Source organism: Hemiscyllium ocellatum, chromosome 7 (assembly GCF_020745735.1).
Source record: "Hemiscyllium ocellatum isolate sHemOce1 chromosome 7, sHemOce1.pat.X.cur, whole genome shotgun sequence".
Taxonomy (NCBI): domain Eukaryota; kingdom Metazoa; phylum Chordata; class Chondrichthyes; order Orectolobiformes; family Hemiscylliidae; genus Hemiscyllium; species Hemiscyllium ocellatum.
In genome coordinates, this window is record NC_083407.1 from 19,245,822 (window position 1) to 19,264,889 (window position 19,068).

The 19,068-nt window shown below is 39.3% G+C and overlaps 1 protein-coding gene across 1 annotated transcript in view; it reads right to left on the reverse strand.

Annotated features, from left to right (window-relative positions):
• Positions 1-19,068, reverse strand: part of LOC132817391 (contactin-associated protein-like 5) — an 899,316-nt gene that overhangs the window by 458,961 nt on the left and 421,287 nt on the right. The window contains exons 9-10 of the mRNA XM_060827811.1: positions 15,526-15,669; positions 11,030-11,201 (exon numbers count right to left, since the gene is read on the reverse strand). Of these exons, the coding sequence (XP_060683794.1) occupies positions 11,030-11,201; positions 15,526-15,669 (316 nt within the window). The remainder of the gene's footprint in view (positions 1-11,029; positions 11,202-15,525; positions 15,670-19,068) is intronic.

The following is a 19,068-nucleotide window of genomic DNA, read 5'->3' on the forward strand; positions in this document are numbered from 1 at the left end:
TTTGACGTAATGTTTCTATCGGGACTTTGAAATCTCCTTTGGATAATCCAAAATTCGGATAATTGATATTCGGATAATCAAGGTTCCTCTGTATACATGAATGCAAACTCTGAAAAGGAGACAGAGAACATTCCGGAGGATTATTATCTGAAAGACAGCATCTTCAGACTGAAATTGAGACCACAGCAGGTTAGTGCAGTGGAGAAATGGTCCAAAGTACACCAGATTGTGTTGACTGTAGCATAAGAACAGGAAGTATTATGGGTAGCACATGAACTGCCTCTAGGAGGTCACCTAGGGGTACAAAAGATGCAGGCTAAGGTACAAAAACATTTTTATTGGCCTGGAATGCACAAGGATGTGGTTAACCTTTGCTGTACATGTCATACATGCCAAAAGGTAGGTAAGCCACAGGCAATAATAAAACCAGCACCTTTGTTTCTAATTTCCGCATTTGAAGGATCTTTCACGTGGGTTATAATTGATTGTGTAGGTCCCTTCCCGAGAAGTGGGAACCAGTACTTGTTAACCATACTGGATGTGTCTACCAGATCTTCGGAGGCAATTCCATCATGGAGTATCAAGGCAAAAAAGGTGGTAGAGGAGTTAATAGCCTTCTTCACATGGTATGGGCTACGCAGAGAGATTCAGTTGGAACAAGGGTCACATTTTACTGCGAGGCTGTTTAAGAAGGTTATGGACAACTTAGGTATATAGCACTTTAAATCTAGTGCGTAACATCCTGAATCTCAAGCAGCTTTAGAAAGGCACCTTATTTGTATTGTTTGCCATTAGAGATACCCCAAATGCATCTAATCAGTATGCTCCCTTTGAGTTAATAGTTAGGCATGAAGTGAGAGGCCTTTTGAGGTTAATTTTTTAAAAATTGACAGGACCAAAGTCAAAGTTGTCATAATTAGATTTTATATCGGAGGTGAGGGAGAGATTAATTGAATAGATGAGTTAGCTAAGCAGCACCTAAAGAGGGCACAGTGTAGTATGAAGCAGGTGGCAGATAAAAACTCTGAGACTTGGGTGTTTTCCCGAGGGGATAACATATTAGTACAAGGTTTAGTGGTCTCCGGTTTCCTCCCCCAATCCAAAAATGTGCAGGTTAGGTGAAATGGCCATGCTAAGTTGCCCGTAGTGTTAGGTGAAGAGGTAAATGTAGGGGATTGAGTCTGGGTGGGTTGTGCTTCAGTAAGTCAGTGTGGACTTGTTGGGCCGAAGGGCCTGTTTCCACAATGTAAGTAATCTAATCTAAAAAAAATTGAGAAAAAGCTGAATCAGATGAGTTATTTAGTGAAGATGCCAGATAGAAAAAAATGTATCGGGTATGTCATGTGAACATCCTGAAACTGTATTATACTAGAGAGAAAGGAATAAGAAACAGGTGTTAGTTACTGCCCTGCAGAGTGAGGAATCAAATCCAGCTGATATAGATTTTGAGGTGCCTCAAAATAGATTAAAAATGAAGAAGTCCTTGAGGAGTGGGATAGGTTAGTAAGCTATCTGTCTCAAGAACATAGAACACAGCTGAAAGATTCATTACAACAGTACAAAGACATATGTAAGAATCATGTGGGGAGGACTAATGCTATTGTACATGAAGTAGACGTAGGAATACTGCTCCAATGAAACAACATCCCTATCGGCTTAATCCTCTCAGAGCCAGACAGGTCCAGGTGGAGGTGGAGGCCATGTTCAAGGAGGACATCATCAAACCAAGCCAGGGCGAGTGGAGTTTGCCGATCGTCTTAGGTCCCAAACCGGACGGCTCTCAATGATTCTGCGTGGATTATCAGAAGGTCAACACTGTTACAAAATTGGACTCATACCAATTCCTAGATTAGAGGAGTGTATTGAGAAAGTTGGACAACCAGTTACATCATCAAGTTGAACTTAATGCGTGGTTATTGGCAGATATCTTTATCAGAGATGACAAAAGAAATTTCTGCATTTGTAAACCCAGATGGGCTATATCAGTTTAAAGCGATAGCCTTTGGAATGAAGAACGTGCCCGTCACATTCCAAAGACTCATGAACATAGTTGGGTTAACAAACTGTCCAATCTATTTGGATGATGTAGCGATCTTTAGTAAGTCCTGGAAAGATCACATGGTACAGTTGGCAGAGCTCTTTGAACAACTCCAAGAAGCAAAACTGATGATAAACTTAAATAAAACAGAATTCACAAAGGCAGAGGTGATGTTCTTGGGACATAACATCAGCCATAGAAGGTTGACTCCATGGAACACAAAGATGAAGCCCATGGAGGAATTTCTATGCCCAACCTTGAAGAAAGAGATGCTTCGATTCTTAGGACTCAGTGGATTCTATTGGAAGTTTGTTCCAAACTTCAGCAGTGTAGTGGCGCCGTTGACCATATTGCTGAAGAACAATACAAAGTTTCAGTGGACAAAACCATACCAGGAGGCATTCAACCATTTGAAATCAATATTAACCACCAAACCAGTTTCAGCTACCAAACTTTTCAAAACCTTTTCAAATCACCATAGGTGCTAGTGACATTGGAGTTGGAGCTGCACTCCTACAGGAAGTTGAGGATGGGATTAAACTACCAGTTGGTTACTTTTAGAAGAAAATCAACATCCACCAGAGGAAATACTCCACAATTGAAAAGGAACTGTTGAGTTTGAAACTGGCCTTACAGCATTTTAATGTGTATGTCACAATGTGTCGGAAACAATTGTGTACACTGACCACAATCCGCTTACATTCTCAAGATGTATTAAATATAAGAATATGAGACTATTTCACTGGAGTCTTATGCTACAGAATTTTAATTTAGAAATCATACATGTTGCAGGTCAGAATAATGTAATCTGCCAGATGTGTTATGGCGGATTTCACTGATAGAGTATAGATGAGATTTATCTTTATTTAATGTTTCATGTATACATATATATGTATATAAGGGAGGAAGTTAAGTTAGGGTAATGTATTTGAAAATTAGAGAAAATAAATGAGGCCATCTTTTCATTATGATGATTCATTTTTTTCTTAAGGGGGGAGGTGTTACAAAGATATAGCTGTACCTTTAAGAGAGTTAAAAGCAGCAGAACTACTGGCGAGCACTAAGTGTTCTCAATAAGGCAACAATGTACATGGCACTGGGTTAAACAACTCGAGTAATGCGTTGCCGAGGGACATAAACAAATTTGAATCCAGCCAATAAGTTTAAATTATACCCTGATAAAAATGCCAATTTCCAATCAAATTTGAATTGAGTATATTGACTATCTTAAAAGCCAATGACACAATCTGATCCCCTGGGGTATAAGACCAGGGCGGGGGGAAGGGGAGGTAAAATTGAACAGTTGAGAGGAAAACTGCCACTGCCCAGCATGTAAACAGACTGCTTACAAATCAGTTTTAAAAGTACCTTTTCGATCAGTAACCTGTAAAGCAGAAATCCCTAATGAGAAGGAAAGAAGGCACAGAAAGATACGAAAGCAAGAACCTATTGCTGCCTGGTTTTGAGATAAGAACTTTTTCGTAAATTTTAGTTGGGAGTTTTATCGAACTAGTATTATAAACGAGAAGCTAAAAGATAGGTTAGAGAAAGAAATTGTAAATAATGGTTCATTAATTATTCTCTGTTATACTTTAAGAAATACTGTTGTTAATTTTTACTTTAAATAGTTCTTGGCCATTCGATTTTTATAGGTTACTGCATGGGATAACTCTTTTCTGTGTTGCTGGTTTTGAATCAAGCAAGAGCGTTTACCCTGTATTGTAACAAAAGCCAAGAGTAAATGTTATCCTTTGCAACAATATTTAAAAGCAAAAAATAAAAACCTGCATTTATAGCTGAAGTCCTTAGAGTTTACTTTTAAAAGCAGATAAATTCAGATCATTGCAATTTCCATAACTTACTTCATAAGTCTGCTCCTTTCAAAGAGGCTTGAATTCAATGCCCAGATTTTCAATTCTATTCCCTACATTTATTCCTGGACAACCCCAGGCTATGGTTGATTAATTAAGTGTCAAACTGAGGGCAGTTACATATGGAGTGGAATTTGTGTTCAGCGAGATCTGAATACTCTGACCAGAAATCAATTCACTGATCACCCTTAACCTTGTGAGACTATGCCATCATCCCCATTCCCTGTGGAGTGAACTCAAGCCAGTCTCACCAGAAATACAAGCCAATGTATGCAGAGCCTCTGCCAAGTCCCAAAGAAGCCCTGATCATTTTTCATGGGCGCATTGAGTACCTTTTTTTAAAAAAAGCTGATTACTATCCAAACATGTTAATTTTCAAGCTGCAATTCCTTCAACTACATACAGTACAAAGAAGGAAAACAAATTTGACATACTCCAATCATTGGGTATAATACTGTTCTGAACTTGCATTGGAGGTTTGACTTAAACTGATAAACTTAGTCAAACATAAACCCTTTGAGAAATGAAATGTTTGAAAATAAATCTCCCAGTATGTTTGTGAAGTTATGATACAAAGCAGCCTCAGTAACACTTAACCAAAGACACTATACACATGGGAAAGAAAGAATCACAGTTGTTATTTATCTTGAGATTTACAGCAGGTAATCCTTATTTCAACACAAATTTTCTTATTATATCTTAGCTCCGATGATAATCAGTGTGCAATGTGTTAATGATCTCATTTAGCAAACACAGACAGAAATTTCAAAACAAACTCAGCAGATCAGGCAGCATCTTTGGAGAGAAGGGAGAGTTCACATTTCGAGTCTAGTCAGCCTTCTTCAGATCGGTTCGGACCAGTGAGGAAGAACTTCTTCACCCAAAACGTTGTAGATTTGTGAAATTCCCTGCTCACTGATGCAGTTGAGGCTACCTCGTTGAATGTTTTTAAGGCAAAGTTTGATACATTTTTGGGCACTAAAGGAATTAGGGATCATGGTGAGCAGGCGGCTGAGTGGACTTGAGACCATGAAAAAATCAGCCATGATCTTATTGAATGGTGGAGCAGGCTCAAAGTGTCAGATAGCCAACTCCTGCTCCTGTTTCTCATGCTCCTATGTTCTCATGTAAGTGCCACTGGCTGTTCCCATTCTTTGTAAGTCCAATGTTGGGCATTCTTTGGTAAAGAGAGAATCCAAAAACATGACTGTGTGCATAGAATTATTTTTGTTTATACACAAAATCCATATGACTCATACATGTGCATCAGCATATTTTAAAATAGTCAGGAGAGCAATAGAAAAAGCATTGTTAGTATAAAAGAAGTACTGTGAGTTTGCATATCTATAAATATATACTGTATACAAGGGGCTAACAAATAGCTAAGGTAATTCCTCGCTTTATAAAGAAAGATGAACATATTAAGGTAAACATCAATGAGTTAGCTTAGTGTCGTGATGGAAAAGGTGTAGGATTCTTTACTCAAAATTGGATTTCAACAGCATCAAGAAGCAAGATCAAGTGTTGTCAGCATGGATATTCAAAACAGACGATTTAGTGATATTCTTGAATGGATCTATGTTTCACTAGCATGCTATATCATGTTGTGTATCTTTAACTTCCTTCGAACTGAACAGTCCCTGGCGTGGCTATTTCAGACAATCGTTACGAAGAGTGAGTGCAGTCACAGGTGGGTCAGAGTTGGATAGCCAATTTCCTTCATTAACTTATAATAATGAATTCCATGGATTTCTCATCCTGTTAATGATAGTTTAATGGTCACAGTTACTGAGACTGGCTTTCAATTTCAGCTTAAATATAATGTCAAATGTGAAGTAAAAGCATGTAACAGCACAAAGATGGGTGGCAAGTTAGAAGATTAAAATATTAATAAGGAGGGAAATGAAGTAGCCTACCAGTGAAAGCTAACTAGAAATAGAAAAACAAAAGATAAGAAGAGTTTCTACAGTAATTGGAAGAAAAAAATAATTAACATAGTAAAGCTGGTCCTACAGAAAGTGATTCTGGGGAATTAATAAAGGATTTTGCATTGGTTTGGATATTAGAGGACACAAGTAACATTTCAAAGGTAGATGTTAATCAGGAACTGGAAGGGAGAGTGGTATTCAGGAAAATTATAAACACCTGGGAAGTGATCCTGAGCAAAATATTGGAATTGCTAGATGACAAGTCTGACAAGTTCCTGGGTACTAATGGACTTTATTCTGTTATTGTGAGCCTTTGGAACTCTCTTTCTCAAAAGGCAGTGAATGCAAAGGTCTGATTTTTTTTTAAGGCAGTGGTAGATAGATTCTTGATAGGCAAGGAACTGAAAGACCATCAGAGGAAGGAGAGAATATGGAATAATCAGATCAGCCCTGAACTTCTGCAATGGCACAGCAGATAAGAGTGGCTGATTGACCAAAACCAGCTCCAAATTCATGTTGACATGAATGTAAAGTTTATAAATACCTGTGTGACAAAGGAATATAAGAATGTATCAACAGGATTAGATTACAAGATTTGATAGGTACTGTGATCGAAACATATCAATAGAAGTAGACCATTCAGCCCCTTAAACCTGTTTCATGAATTAAGGAAACTATGACTGATCTATGACCTAATTCAACATACATTCCTTTAGCCCATATTCCTTAGTACCTTCACTTAACAAAACGTCTGATTATCTCAGATTTAAAATTAATATTTGGTTAATTGGCCCAAATCATTATTTCTGTGCTGTGCATTCTCTCTAGATTAATTTGAGCCATTCAAGCCTGATCTGCATTTTGCTACTTCCTTGGAAGAATACAATAAAATCCTGTGTAAGCAGTAAAGCATATCAACAGACAACTGATCCACATATTTTAGTTACTGACTCATCTAGTTCTGTCAGATGAGTCAGCAGACTTAAAGCATCCTTCTACAGATCTTTAAAATAAGGCTCCAATAATGGCTGAAATGGATACAAAGTTATCCCACATAGCCTATAATGACATTTCCCTCTACTTAAAACAAATAGAACGGTTGGCACATTTTGACATTTCAAAATTTGCCAAGATGACACAAGTGGGTGAGTTCAGGAGCTGGCAATGCTCAGTATCAAGATGGTGGGTGGGAGGCATATAGTAGCATGTTACTTTGTCGCATTACATGTTAACAATGTGACTACTGAATGAAACAGAGAGCTTTTTGTGCCAGTCCATAGTTAGTCCTACTTGAGATGCAACAGTGTTGGACGTAGTCATAAGCAATGAAGCCAGTTCAAATGGTTGAAGTTTCAGTGTTCGAGCAGTTTGATTAAGTCATTCTGGAAAAGGATAAGTATAGTGCAGAAATCAAATGTTTTAACTGAAAGGAAGGCCAATTATAAGATTATTAGACAGGATCTGACAAACATAGACTGGGAGCAGTTACTTATAGGTAAGTCTGCATTTAGAAAGTGGAAGTCTTTGAAAAGTGTTATTGTGAGAGTTCAGCATGTTCCTTTCAGAGTAAGTGACAAGGGCAGCAAGTCCAGGGAACCCTGGATGTCAAGGGATATCAAGAGTTTGTAAAGAAAAAGGAAGCATATGACAGTTACAACGTATTAAAAAATCAAACTTCAAAAGTATAGAGAGTGGAGACAATTTATTAAAAAGGAAATTAGAAAGGCAAAGGGAAGCAGTGAAATATCTTTGAGTGCTTCTCATCTGTATTCACAGAGGAGAAAGATATTGCAGTTGTGGATTTCAGTGATGATGGTGATGTTCCAGAAGATATTAAGGTTATTGGGGAGGAGGCATTACGCATTTTAACAGGCATACACCTGCACAAATCCCAGGGCTAAATGCGATATGTCCCAGGCCACTAGAGAAAGCAAGGGAGGAGATTGCCAGATGACAAGAAAATAGTTAATGTGGCTCCTTTGCTCAAGAAAGGCAGCAGCAATAGGCCAGATAGTCTGAAGGCTGGTTAAAATAATGTCCGTGGTAATGAAATTATTGGAAAAAATCTGAAAGGCAGGAATTGATCAGAGATACATTTGTTAGATGCAGATCCTGTCTGACTAATTTAATTAGTTTTTTTTTAAAAGGTGATTAGATATATTGAGGGTAGTGCAGTTGATGTTGTCTACATAGACTTCAATAAGGTCGCATCAATGTGGACTTCAACAGTTTCTTCATTTCCCCTTTCTCCACCTCACCCTAGTTCCAAACTTCCAGCTCAGCACTGTCCCCATGACTTGTCCGGACTAGTCCTACCTGCCTATCTTCTTTTCCATCTATCCACTCCACGCTCTCCTCCCTGACCTATCACTTTCATCCCCTCCCCCATTCACCTATTGTACTCTATGCTACTTTCTTCCCACCCTCACCCTCCTCCAGCTTATCTCTCTATGCTTCAGGCTCTCTGCCTTTATTCCTGATTAAGATCTTTTTGCCCGAAATGTCGATTTTACTGCTCCTTGGATGTTGCCTGAACTGCTGTGCTCTTCTAGCACCATTAATCCAGAATCTGGAATCTGCCGTCATTGTTTTTACTTCAATAAGGTCGTTGGCAAGGTCACACATGGGAGATTGGTCCAAACGGTAAGAGCTCATGGAATCGAAGACAAGTTGGCAAAGGATGATGATAGAAGATTATTTTTGTGATTGGAAGCCTGTGACCAGTGGTGTACCACAGGGATCAGTACTGGTACCACTGCTGGTTAATATATACATTAACAACTTGGATGAGAAAGTAGAAGATATAATTTGTGAGTTTGCTGGTGGCAAAGGTTGGTGGTGATATTGGTTACTAAGGAGGATGGTCTCAGGCTACAGTCTGAATTGGTAAATTGGGGAGGACACTGGCAGATGGAATTTAATCCCAATTAACAATATGCATTTTGGGAGGTCTAATAAAAGAAGTTAAAAATCAAACAACACGAGGTTATAGTCCAAAAGGTTCATTTGGAAGCACTAGCTTTATGAGCACTGTTCCTCCATCAGGTGGTTGTGGAGTAAAATTATTCCAACCACCTGATGAAGGAGCAGCACTCCAAAGGCTAGTGCTTCCAAATAAACCTGTTGGACTATAACCTGGTGTTGTGTGATTTTTAACATTGCACACCCCAGCCCAACATCGGCTCCTCCACATCATAATAAAAGAAGGATATACACAATGAATGATGGGTCCCCAGGAAGTACTGAGGAACAAATAGAAGATTGATGAGGGCAGAGCAGTAGATGTGATCTATATGGACTTCAGTAAGGCGTTCGACAAGGTTCCCCATGGGAGACTGATTAGCAAGGTTAGATCTCATGGAATACAGGGAGAACTAGCCATTTGGATACAGAACTGGCTCAAAGGTAGAAGACAGAGGGTGGTGGTGGAGAGTCATTTTTCAGATTGGAGGCCTGTGACCAGTGGAGTGCCACAAGGATCTGTGCTGAGCCCTCTACTTTTTGTCATTTACATAAATGATTTGGATGTGAGCATAAAAGGTATAGTTAGTAAGTTTGCAGGTGACACCAAAATTGGAGGTGTAGTGGACAGCGAAGAGGGTTACCTCAGATTACAACAGGATCTTGACCAGATGGGCCAATGGGCTGAGAAGTGGCAGATGGAGTTTAATTCTGATAAATGGGAGGTGTTGCATTTTGGGAAAGCAAATCTTAGCAGGACTTATACACTTAATGGTAAGGTCCTAGGGAGTGTTGCTGAACGAAGAGACCTTGGAGTGCAGGTTCATAGCTCCTTGAAAGTGGAGTCACAGGGAGATAGGATAGTGAATAAGGCATTTGGCATGCTTTCCTTTATTGGTCAGAGTATTGAGTACAGGAGTTGGGAGGTCATGTTGCGACTGCACAGGACATTAGTTAGGCCACTGTTGGAATATTGCATGCAATTCTGGTCTCCTTCCTATCGGAAAGATGTTGGGAAACTTGAAAGGGTTCAGAAAAGATTTACAAGGATGTTGAGAGGGATGGAGGATCTGAGCTATAGGCAGAGGCTGAACAGGCTGGGGCTGTTTTCCCTGGAGCGTCAGAGGCTGAGGGGTGACCTTATGGAGGTTTACAAAATTATGAGGGGCATGGATAGGATAAATAGGCAAAGTCTTTTCCCTGGGGTTGGGGAATCCAGAATGAGAGGGCATAGGTTTAGGGTGAGAGGGGAAAGATATAAAAGAGACCTAAGTGGCAACTTTTTCACGCAGAGGGTGGTATGTGTTTGGAATGAGCTGTCTGAGGAAGTGGTGGAGGCTGGTACAATTGCAACATTTAAGAGGCATTTGGATGGGTATATGAATAGGAAGGGTTTGGAGGGATATGGGCCGGCTGCTGGCAGGTGGGACTAGAATGGGTTGGGATATCTGGTCGGCATGGACGGGTTGGACTGAAGGGTCTGTTTCCATGCTGTACATCTCTATGACTCTATGACTCTATAAGTCTATAAATCCCTGAATCTGTCTGCAGAAGTAGACAGAAGGCACAAGCGAAGAAGGCACAAGGAAAAGAAACTGTGATCTCTCTGAGGTTTACTCCTTCTTATGTAAGAGTCAAGCAGTGCAATCCATCTCGAATGAAGGTTAGATGCTCAGAAGGTTTAAAAGGGTAATTGACAAATCCAAAACAATCCTTGCTGCAGTTCCATTCTTATTGGAAGAAAACACCTCTTCATAATGCTGCAATGTACTTTCCCATTGACCATATATTTTGAAATGTATCCATGGTTCTAATGAAGGAAATACAGCAAAGATTTGTAGAAAGCACATAGCTGATAATCTGTTTTAATCATAGAATCCCTACAGTATAGAAGCAGGCCATTTAGCCCATCGAGTCTACACTGGCCCTCCAAAGATCATCCCACCCTGAGCACCCTCACTTGTCTTAACTTGACAAAATATGAAATGCCAAAATGTGTACAAAAAAATTACTTCTATGTCCAAAGGACAAGCATGTGAACCAAGTAGTCTTGTCCTCAGTTTCTTTGCACTTGTCATATACTATTAATGGTTAAAGTCCGGTCTTTGACTTAGATTTCAATCTTGAGCTGATGCTGCACTTCACTGTGGTGCTTTTTTGTGTTACTCAATTGTTTTTAACCAGAGCAATGTACAGTTGTCTAGGCCACATGTGTCATGAAATATAGTTACCTGTCTACAATACCGCACAAGTCTAGTTGAAGGTCACTAAAGTTTCCGAGCAAGCCTTGCTGAACCAGAATGAGATCTGCTGGTTGATTGTCTATGAAGATGAGTCGCATGCAGCCATGGAAAGCACCAAAGGGATTTGAACATCCAGCATTTCTGACAGTTTCAGGGCAGCCTTAGAAAGAGAACACATGCATAAAAATTAGCTAAGAATATCATAAGTGAAGACATGCTCAGTGTGCGACAGTAGTCATACATCAAAGACCATGGAATAAGTCATTATTTACTTTTGCATTTGGCAACAAAAACAATCAAGAAACTATCCCTGTAGGTTTCTTTATTGTAATGAGTCCAATTTAAGTAAGAGATAATGATACTCCATTATGATTTCTTGACAATTTCTATTAAAGTCGGTCACGAAGGCATTTAATGGAAAAAGTAAAAGAACAATCAGTATCATACATTTTAAAGTTGGCTGAGTTCAACCAGGAGAAAGGGAGGACTGCAGATGCTGGAGTATCGGAGGCGAGAGTGCAGTGCTGGAAAAGCACAGCAGGTCAGGCAGCATCAGAGCAATGGGAGAATCGACGTTTCAAGCATAAGCCCTTCATCAAGAATGGAGGAGCCATTCTCTAGAACAGAGTGAATGAAGGTACAGTTTCCTTTAATATATTCAAAACCTGAATACATCAGAAAGTTGGCTGAGTGTTCAGTTGCATCATGAACATCATTACTCAATATTTCATAACTTGAATATTGCTGAAAAAATATATGTGTTGCTGAAATTATCACAATGCACTCATCAGGATACGTACAAGAGTGCCACATTTTCAAACAGGCACAACAATTTTCTAGGAGAAAAGGGTATTGATTTACTTGGAGTATTGACTCTAGCCAAATCCTTGCCGGAGAACGTACAGGTTTCCATATGCATACATATCACGTTATATGTTATGCGTATAGATCACATTATATGTTATGCATATAGATCATGCTGTATATCATGCATATAAATCTTGTTATATGTTTGCATATAGATCGTGTTATATGCTATATAAAAATATTTAGAAATGAGTGAACGAAGGTACGGTTTCGTTAATGCATTCAAAAGTATGAACCGGTTTTATAGAAGAAATGCAGACATCTATTGTCAAGAGATGTAAAGGGGTAAGAGACCAAGAGGAGGCTGTTTTAAAGAGTCCACTATGCATGATGGAACTAATGGCTTCCTTCTATGCTTCTGCATGAAGCAAGTTGCATACCTTTGTCTGCAAATACTGAATGGAAAAAAAAAGAGACAATTATTTTAACAAATCTCAAGAGAGGCTAGAGATTATCACAATAGAGCCCAAAAAAAACATGGATGCTCTCCCTATAGAGATGCTGAGCATTTTCATATTTGGACTTTTTTAAAATCAGAGATGATTACATACTTCTCTCCCAGCCCACTGCATGGATTAGTGGATATATGAAAAGATCCCTAGTGGAAATAATGCATTCTAGATCAGCCAGAGTCTGAACAAAAGATAAATATCCAAAAAGGATAAGCATTGACAGAATACTTTTTAGAAATGTGATGTGATAGGACAAATGCAGTGTCACTACAACAATGTATCGGCTAGATGTGAATAATGAAGTGAGAGAATTATTGATTTTATTGCATCTTCTTGGAGTAATGCATTGTAAATCAAGCCTGAGAATTCTGAATTGTCACAAAAATTGAAGATTTAATCAGAGAATGCAGAATTCCAGCAATTTTTCCTATCTTTTTAGACCCAGGTTAAGAGAAAGCATCCACCAGTTATCTGATCTATTGGTTAAAAGGCTTAGCTTACCACAAGTGGTAAAGGAAGTGTTCCTCCTGACAGCTTACAAGCAGGAGTTGAAACGAGAGGACCCAGGATAGAAAGTAGTACAGTGCTGGTCTGAGGCTGTGGAGAGCCTCACCGATACTGCTCGAAATCAGTGAATTCCCCAATTTACCTATCTTTTTAGACCCAGATTAAGAGAAAGCATAGACCAGCTTTCTGTATTTAAGAATGACAATGACTGATTGTCACTACATATACACAGATATGAAGTGTTGCAATGTAACTCCATTTGTTTAAACTCTAAATCTGTTATAAATCTTTCTATGTGAACATATGAAGACAAGCACATACCAAATTTATTTTTGGTGGAGGGCAAAACTGGGAAAGTATTTCGATTGCCTCTGTTCACAATGCTTTCTATCTTGGCTTGAGCAGAATGCCTGTGGTGCAGTGTCATCTGCTCGGGCAATCCCTGATGCATCAGTTCCAGCTGTCCTGCTGTAGACATCAGATCAGCCTTGAGAGTAAACACAAGGAAAGTGACTGGCCCAGACAGAGTCCCGGCTGTGCACTCTGATCCCGTGCAGATCAGCTGTGCAGATTGGTGACGTGGTGCAGTGAGGACAACCTCTCTCTCAATGTCAGCAAAACTAAAGACTGGTCAAAACTAGGAAGAAAGGGTGATGAAATGCTCCTGCCTACATCAATGGATCTGAGGTCAAGAACATTAAGTTGCAGGGAGTGACAATAACCAATAATTTGTCCTGGACCTCCCACGTAGATGCGACAATCAATAAAACACAACAATGCCTCTCTTTCTTCAGGAGGCATAGGATTTTCAGCATGTCTATAAAGACCCTCACCAGCCTTTACAGCTGCACCACAGAAAGCATTTTATCTGCATGAATAATGGCTTGGAAATGAATTGTTCTGCTCAGGTTCATAAGAAACTACAGAAAGTGGTGCACAGAGCTCAGATCATCATGAAAGCCAACTTCCCATCCATGGACTACATCTACATCTCCCGTTGCCATGGAAAGGCTGCCAACATCTTCAAAAACTCCTCTAGTTCGGGTAATATTCTCTTGCAACCTCTTCCATCAGGCAGAGGATTCAGAAGCTTGAACACATGTACCAACAGGTTCCTGAATAGCTTCTTCTCCTCTGTTATTATACTGCTGAATGGACCTAGCTAACTTCAAATCGAATGTTGAGCCTGCTTTTGTGCATCTACTGACGGGGTGTAACGTGACAACAATAAATTAAATCAAATCAAGAAAACAAACAGCCCTTATTCAAGATTTAGTTTTTTTTTGGACAGAAACACCATCTGGAGTTTCAAAGGTTTCTAGTGATCTCATTCAGATCCACAAACTGTTCAGCTAGCTGGCAAACAATTGGATAGTTTTTGACAAGCAGGACGGCTTTGACATTGACAATCGTCTATCATTTCACAGACCAATTAGATACTTGTTGCCAGCTGGACCTGCCATTGTACTACCCCAAATCTGTTTGCATTAATCTGCCTCATTGCTCATACAAGCAACAGTGTTAGCAGCACATCCAATATGTGCTGGTAGCCTACTTTTAAAAAGTGCAGCAACCACTTCTACAATCTTTGGTTTCTAAAGCCGTCCTTTTCCCGTTGCAGTCCACAATCAATAATACAGAAACATTTTTTAAAAGTGGGGGGGCACAGTGGCAAGTGGTTAGCACTGCTGCCTCACAGCGCCAGAGACCCAGGTTCAATCCATTCCCCATTACTCTACATTTGTCCCTGACGAATGCACCGAACCTACACATTCCTGAACACTATGGGCAATTTATCATGGTCAATTCATCTAAACTTCACATCTATAGGGCTGCACGGTGACACAGTGGTTAGCACTGCTGCATCACAGCACCAGAGGCCCAGGTTCAATTCCCGCCTCAGGCAACTGCCTGTGTGGAGTTTGCACATTCTCCCCGTGTCTGTGTGGGTTTCCTCTGGGTGCTCCGGTTTCCTTCCACAGTCCAAAAATGTGCAGGTTAGGTGAACTGGCCATGCTAAATTGCCTGCAGTGTTAGGTGAAAGGGTAAATGTAGGGGAATGGGTCTGGGTGGGTTGCTCTTCGGAGGGTCAGTGTGGACATGTTGGGTTGAAGGGCCTGTTTCCACACTGTAAGTAATCTAAGTAAAAGCAGTCGTCTTCATACTTCTTAAAATCTTATATTGGATAAGGAAGCCACTCTGCCCATTATGTTTGTGCGGGTTCTTTGAAAGATATATCCAATTTTGTTAAATAGTCCAGCATTTTTCCAAATGTCTCCAAATTAGTTTGCTTCAACTGCATTTTGAAAGTTCCTGTGAAAATATGCTTAAATCACTCTTTCAGCAAGCTGAACCCTTTTCAGATCATATGAAAAGGAAATCTGCTGACTTCTTGAATATTTAAATAATGGAAGACAGGAATTGAATTAGTCCTGGGGTTTAAGAAAACTCTTTAGTGAACTTCCCTTTAGATCAATAGATAAATGGATTTAGCTAGTCTGCATATGTCTGTAGCAAGAGTAGAGTCTTTTCTGATGTGAATTTTATGGAGGGACTCAATTGGATGTTGTTGATTCACAAGATTGTAAAGCAATAACATATTAAATAAAATTAATAATAAGCATAATTGATAAATGTGGAGCAAGGGATCTGTCTTACCTCCAAAATAATAACTGTTTCCTGAATTAATCTGCACAGTTGAATGAACCGTTGATGCAGCATCATTGTCCAGTGTGATACTGACATGATTCCTTCTTGCATTGAAATGAATGCAATGCCACTGCCCATCATTCAAGTGCTTACCTGAAAAATGTAAGTGAGGTCATCATAAAATTGAAGATACTAACGTGAGTAGAATTACTATGATAAATGGCCACACTACCCCTCGCACTGAGGTTATGCAGTTGCATTGTCACCATTTGTGATTTTTAAATTTGTGATCTGGATCGTCAACATATTTTCAGCATAACAGAGGATCAGTAATTTAGCTTTGAAAGTTTTATAGTCATGAATTGACTCTGAGCTACTGCATATAGATTCCATCTAATACACATGAGAAAACTTAAATGATTTAATTTCAACAAAGATGTTTTGGTATCCACGGCTCTGTGCTAATACAACATTAGTAACAAACACATAAGTGTATAAACTAATAGCATCTGAGTCCTATTTTACCAAAGGCCATAGCCAATCCCAAAAAAATCACAATTGCTACAATAGATGTGCTCTTTCTGTTTCTGCCAAGCAAAAATAACTTAGTGACAGTGTTTAAAATATAAAGTGAATTACATTTATGTCCAATCAGCCCCGCCACACATTATCTGCTTTCTCAATTCCCTACCTCACCCTGACTCCATCCACCATCTAGATGATCTTTGTAGACCGAGGTCTGTTCAAGCAATGTATTGAGTGCTACCTTGTAAATGGGTTAACATAAAGGTTTTGCTTAGAACAGTGCCAAGAATTTGGTCATTAAAATAGCAGTAGGTGCTTTGCAGTTAAATACATAAATCAGGTTGCCTGACATAAATAGAACATGAGCACATAGGGAATGGAGGCAGTAATAGGGTATTTGGCCCCTTGAGCGAGCTCTACCATTCAACAATATTATGACTAACTTTTACCTTAACTCCACCTTCCTGTAGTACTCTCATATCCTTTGATTTAGTCAGATTTTGGGTCATTGATTACATGTGGATGAGTACTGGTACCAGCTACAATGACAGTGTTGGTGGGAAGAGGTAGGCAGCATGAGCAATGCACCTACCCAATGCAAGAGCCCACATATCACAGCAATAGATTGTCATCCAAGAGGGGGAGCCATGGAGCAAGAATAGGCAGTGAGTACAAACTTACCCAAAGTCTCGACCAAAACGTTATACCCAGATATTGAATATCATTCAATTTCCTTTTCTTTTCGGATATGTGGCCCAGAATATGACCTAAGTCTATGTGTGTATGTAGAAATCTTGAAGTCTATTGGAAGTATATTTGCTAGAATCATTAGGTAAGAACATAGCAAAAGTATTCCACCAACTCTGCCATTTTAAGTGGAACATAGCTGCCCTGAACCACAAGCTCATTGATCCTTTGCCTTAATTCATATTCAATGACCCAATTGCTTCCACTCTTAAAAATTTCAATTGACGCATCATCAAAATTTCAATTGACGCAGTTGACACATTTTGAGAATAGTAATTCTAGAATTTGGTTCTCCTGTCTGTTAGGAACTGTTTCCTGACTTCATTCCTGAATGATCCAACTCTAAATTTAAAATGTCTTCCCATATCATTTCTGGTATCTTTTCCTTCATTCTTTCATAGGACGTGGGCATCATTGGCAAGGCCTGCATCTGTCGCCCATCCCTAATTGCCCTTGAAATGAATTGCTTGCTCGGCCATTTCAGCGGGTGGTCAAGAGTCAACCACATTGCTGTGGTGTGGAGTCACATCAAGGTCAGACCAGTTAAGGGTGGTTAATTTCCTGAAAGATATTTGTAAACTAGATGGGTTTTCATGGCCCTGGTGGGAATTGAACATGTGTTCACAAATTTAAGAGCTTCGACCCTCAGATCACATGTCCAATGACATTATCACTATGCCACCAACCCCTTAGAAGGGCTGACAAGAAAAAAATACATACCTACTTAAATGGAATTTACCACCAAAAAACTGAAGGGGTCAAACTCCAATAAATCCATGTCCCCTTCAGATTCTCAGAAGGGAGGCAGATCAGAGGGCCTTCTCATGGACATGCACTTACTGCCTCAGTTTACAGCCTACTTCACTATCACCTCTTTCAGCTCCCTGACTGTCACCCTGCTTATTAAATACCCATTGCAGGATAGATCTCCTCCAAGTGAATATCTGAAAACCTGGAGACAGTAGTTTTGGCCCTGTCACAAATTATGTTTCCCAATCACCGAATTGATCCCACATTCTGGCAACAGTCTGGCACTAAACAAGATGATTTGCAATCTCGCTTTCATACTTGACTCTGAAATGAATACATCACATCATCTGCTGATTTCTGATAAGAATGTCAATTTCTATCTCCAGACCGTCACCCATCTCTGTCCCCCTTCAGCTCATCTGATGCTGAAACTCTCATCCACTTGTTAAATGTAGCCGTGGTTATTCGAATAAACCTCTGTCTAACCTATAACAACCCACTTCTGTGGACAAGAGGTTCTTTAAAATTCTATTTTCTTCATCATAAGAAGTCCCATTTATTTGGTTAAGCATTGTTTAGATTTTAAAACACTCACCCTACTTCTCAAATTCCTTTGTGGCTCCACTCCCTATTTCAAAACTCTTCTTCCAGTCTACAATCCACTGGAATATCTATCCTCTTCCAGGTCTGAACCCACGAGCATTCTTAATATTAAATATTCGACGTTCAGTGACCATGTCTTCAGTTCTGAAAGTTCTAAACTCTGAAATTCCAAAGCTAAATTTGTACACCTCTCTCTTTTATTGTCTTTTATTTGAAGCTCAAAGCTTATCGATTTAATCATTTTCCCAAGCATTATCTTAAAAATCTAGGCATTAAATTGTTTGATGATGCACCTCTATAGTACTTTGGGATGTTCAAGGTTCTGTATTAAAAGTCAATTGTTAGTCTTACTTTTTTTGTCACAGGAATATTGGCTGCTGATCAATAGATTGAATTTAAATACAATCTCAAAAGATTGACATAATCTTGGAAGGCTTATACACAGCAAAATGATGGGGATTGGAAATATTGGGCTGACATTTATGCTTTTTATTATACTTTCTAAAGTTCTAATTTACAACATAAAAGGTGAAACGTAATTTGTGAATATTTTTGTCTGAGACACCCATCAAGTTTTGTATATTTGACTTTACAGCTGTACTCTTGCATCTGAATATGTAACATGCGCATCAAACTATTGCCTGAAAATAAAAATCAAATCCACAAGAAGGGGACAAAAAAATTCAGGCATTGTGATATGTATTCTATCTCCGATTGACTGTCAGTCAAAAGTTAACCCATTTAGAACACCTTGACACTGAGATCTTTTTCTGACACTAACAAAAGTGCAGTTCAAAGGAATACAGAGAATACATTACAGATCTGACCCTAGTGCTCACAGGAAGGTGAAAACCATCCCATGACTAATGTATGCTCCACGTTTCAAGTTCAGCAATTGAAATTGTGCAAAACCAGTGACAGTGTTAC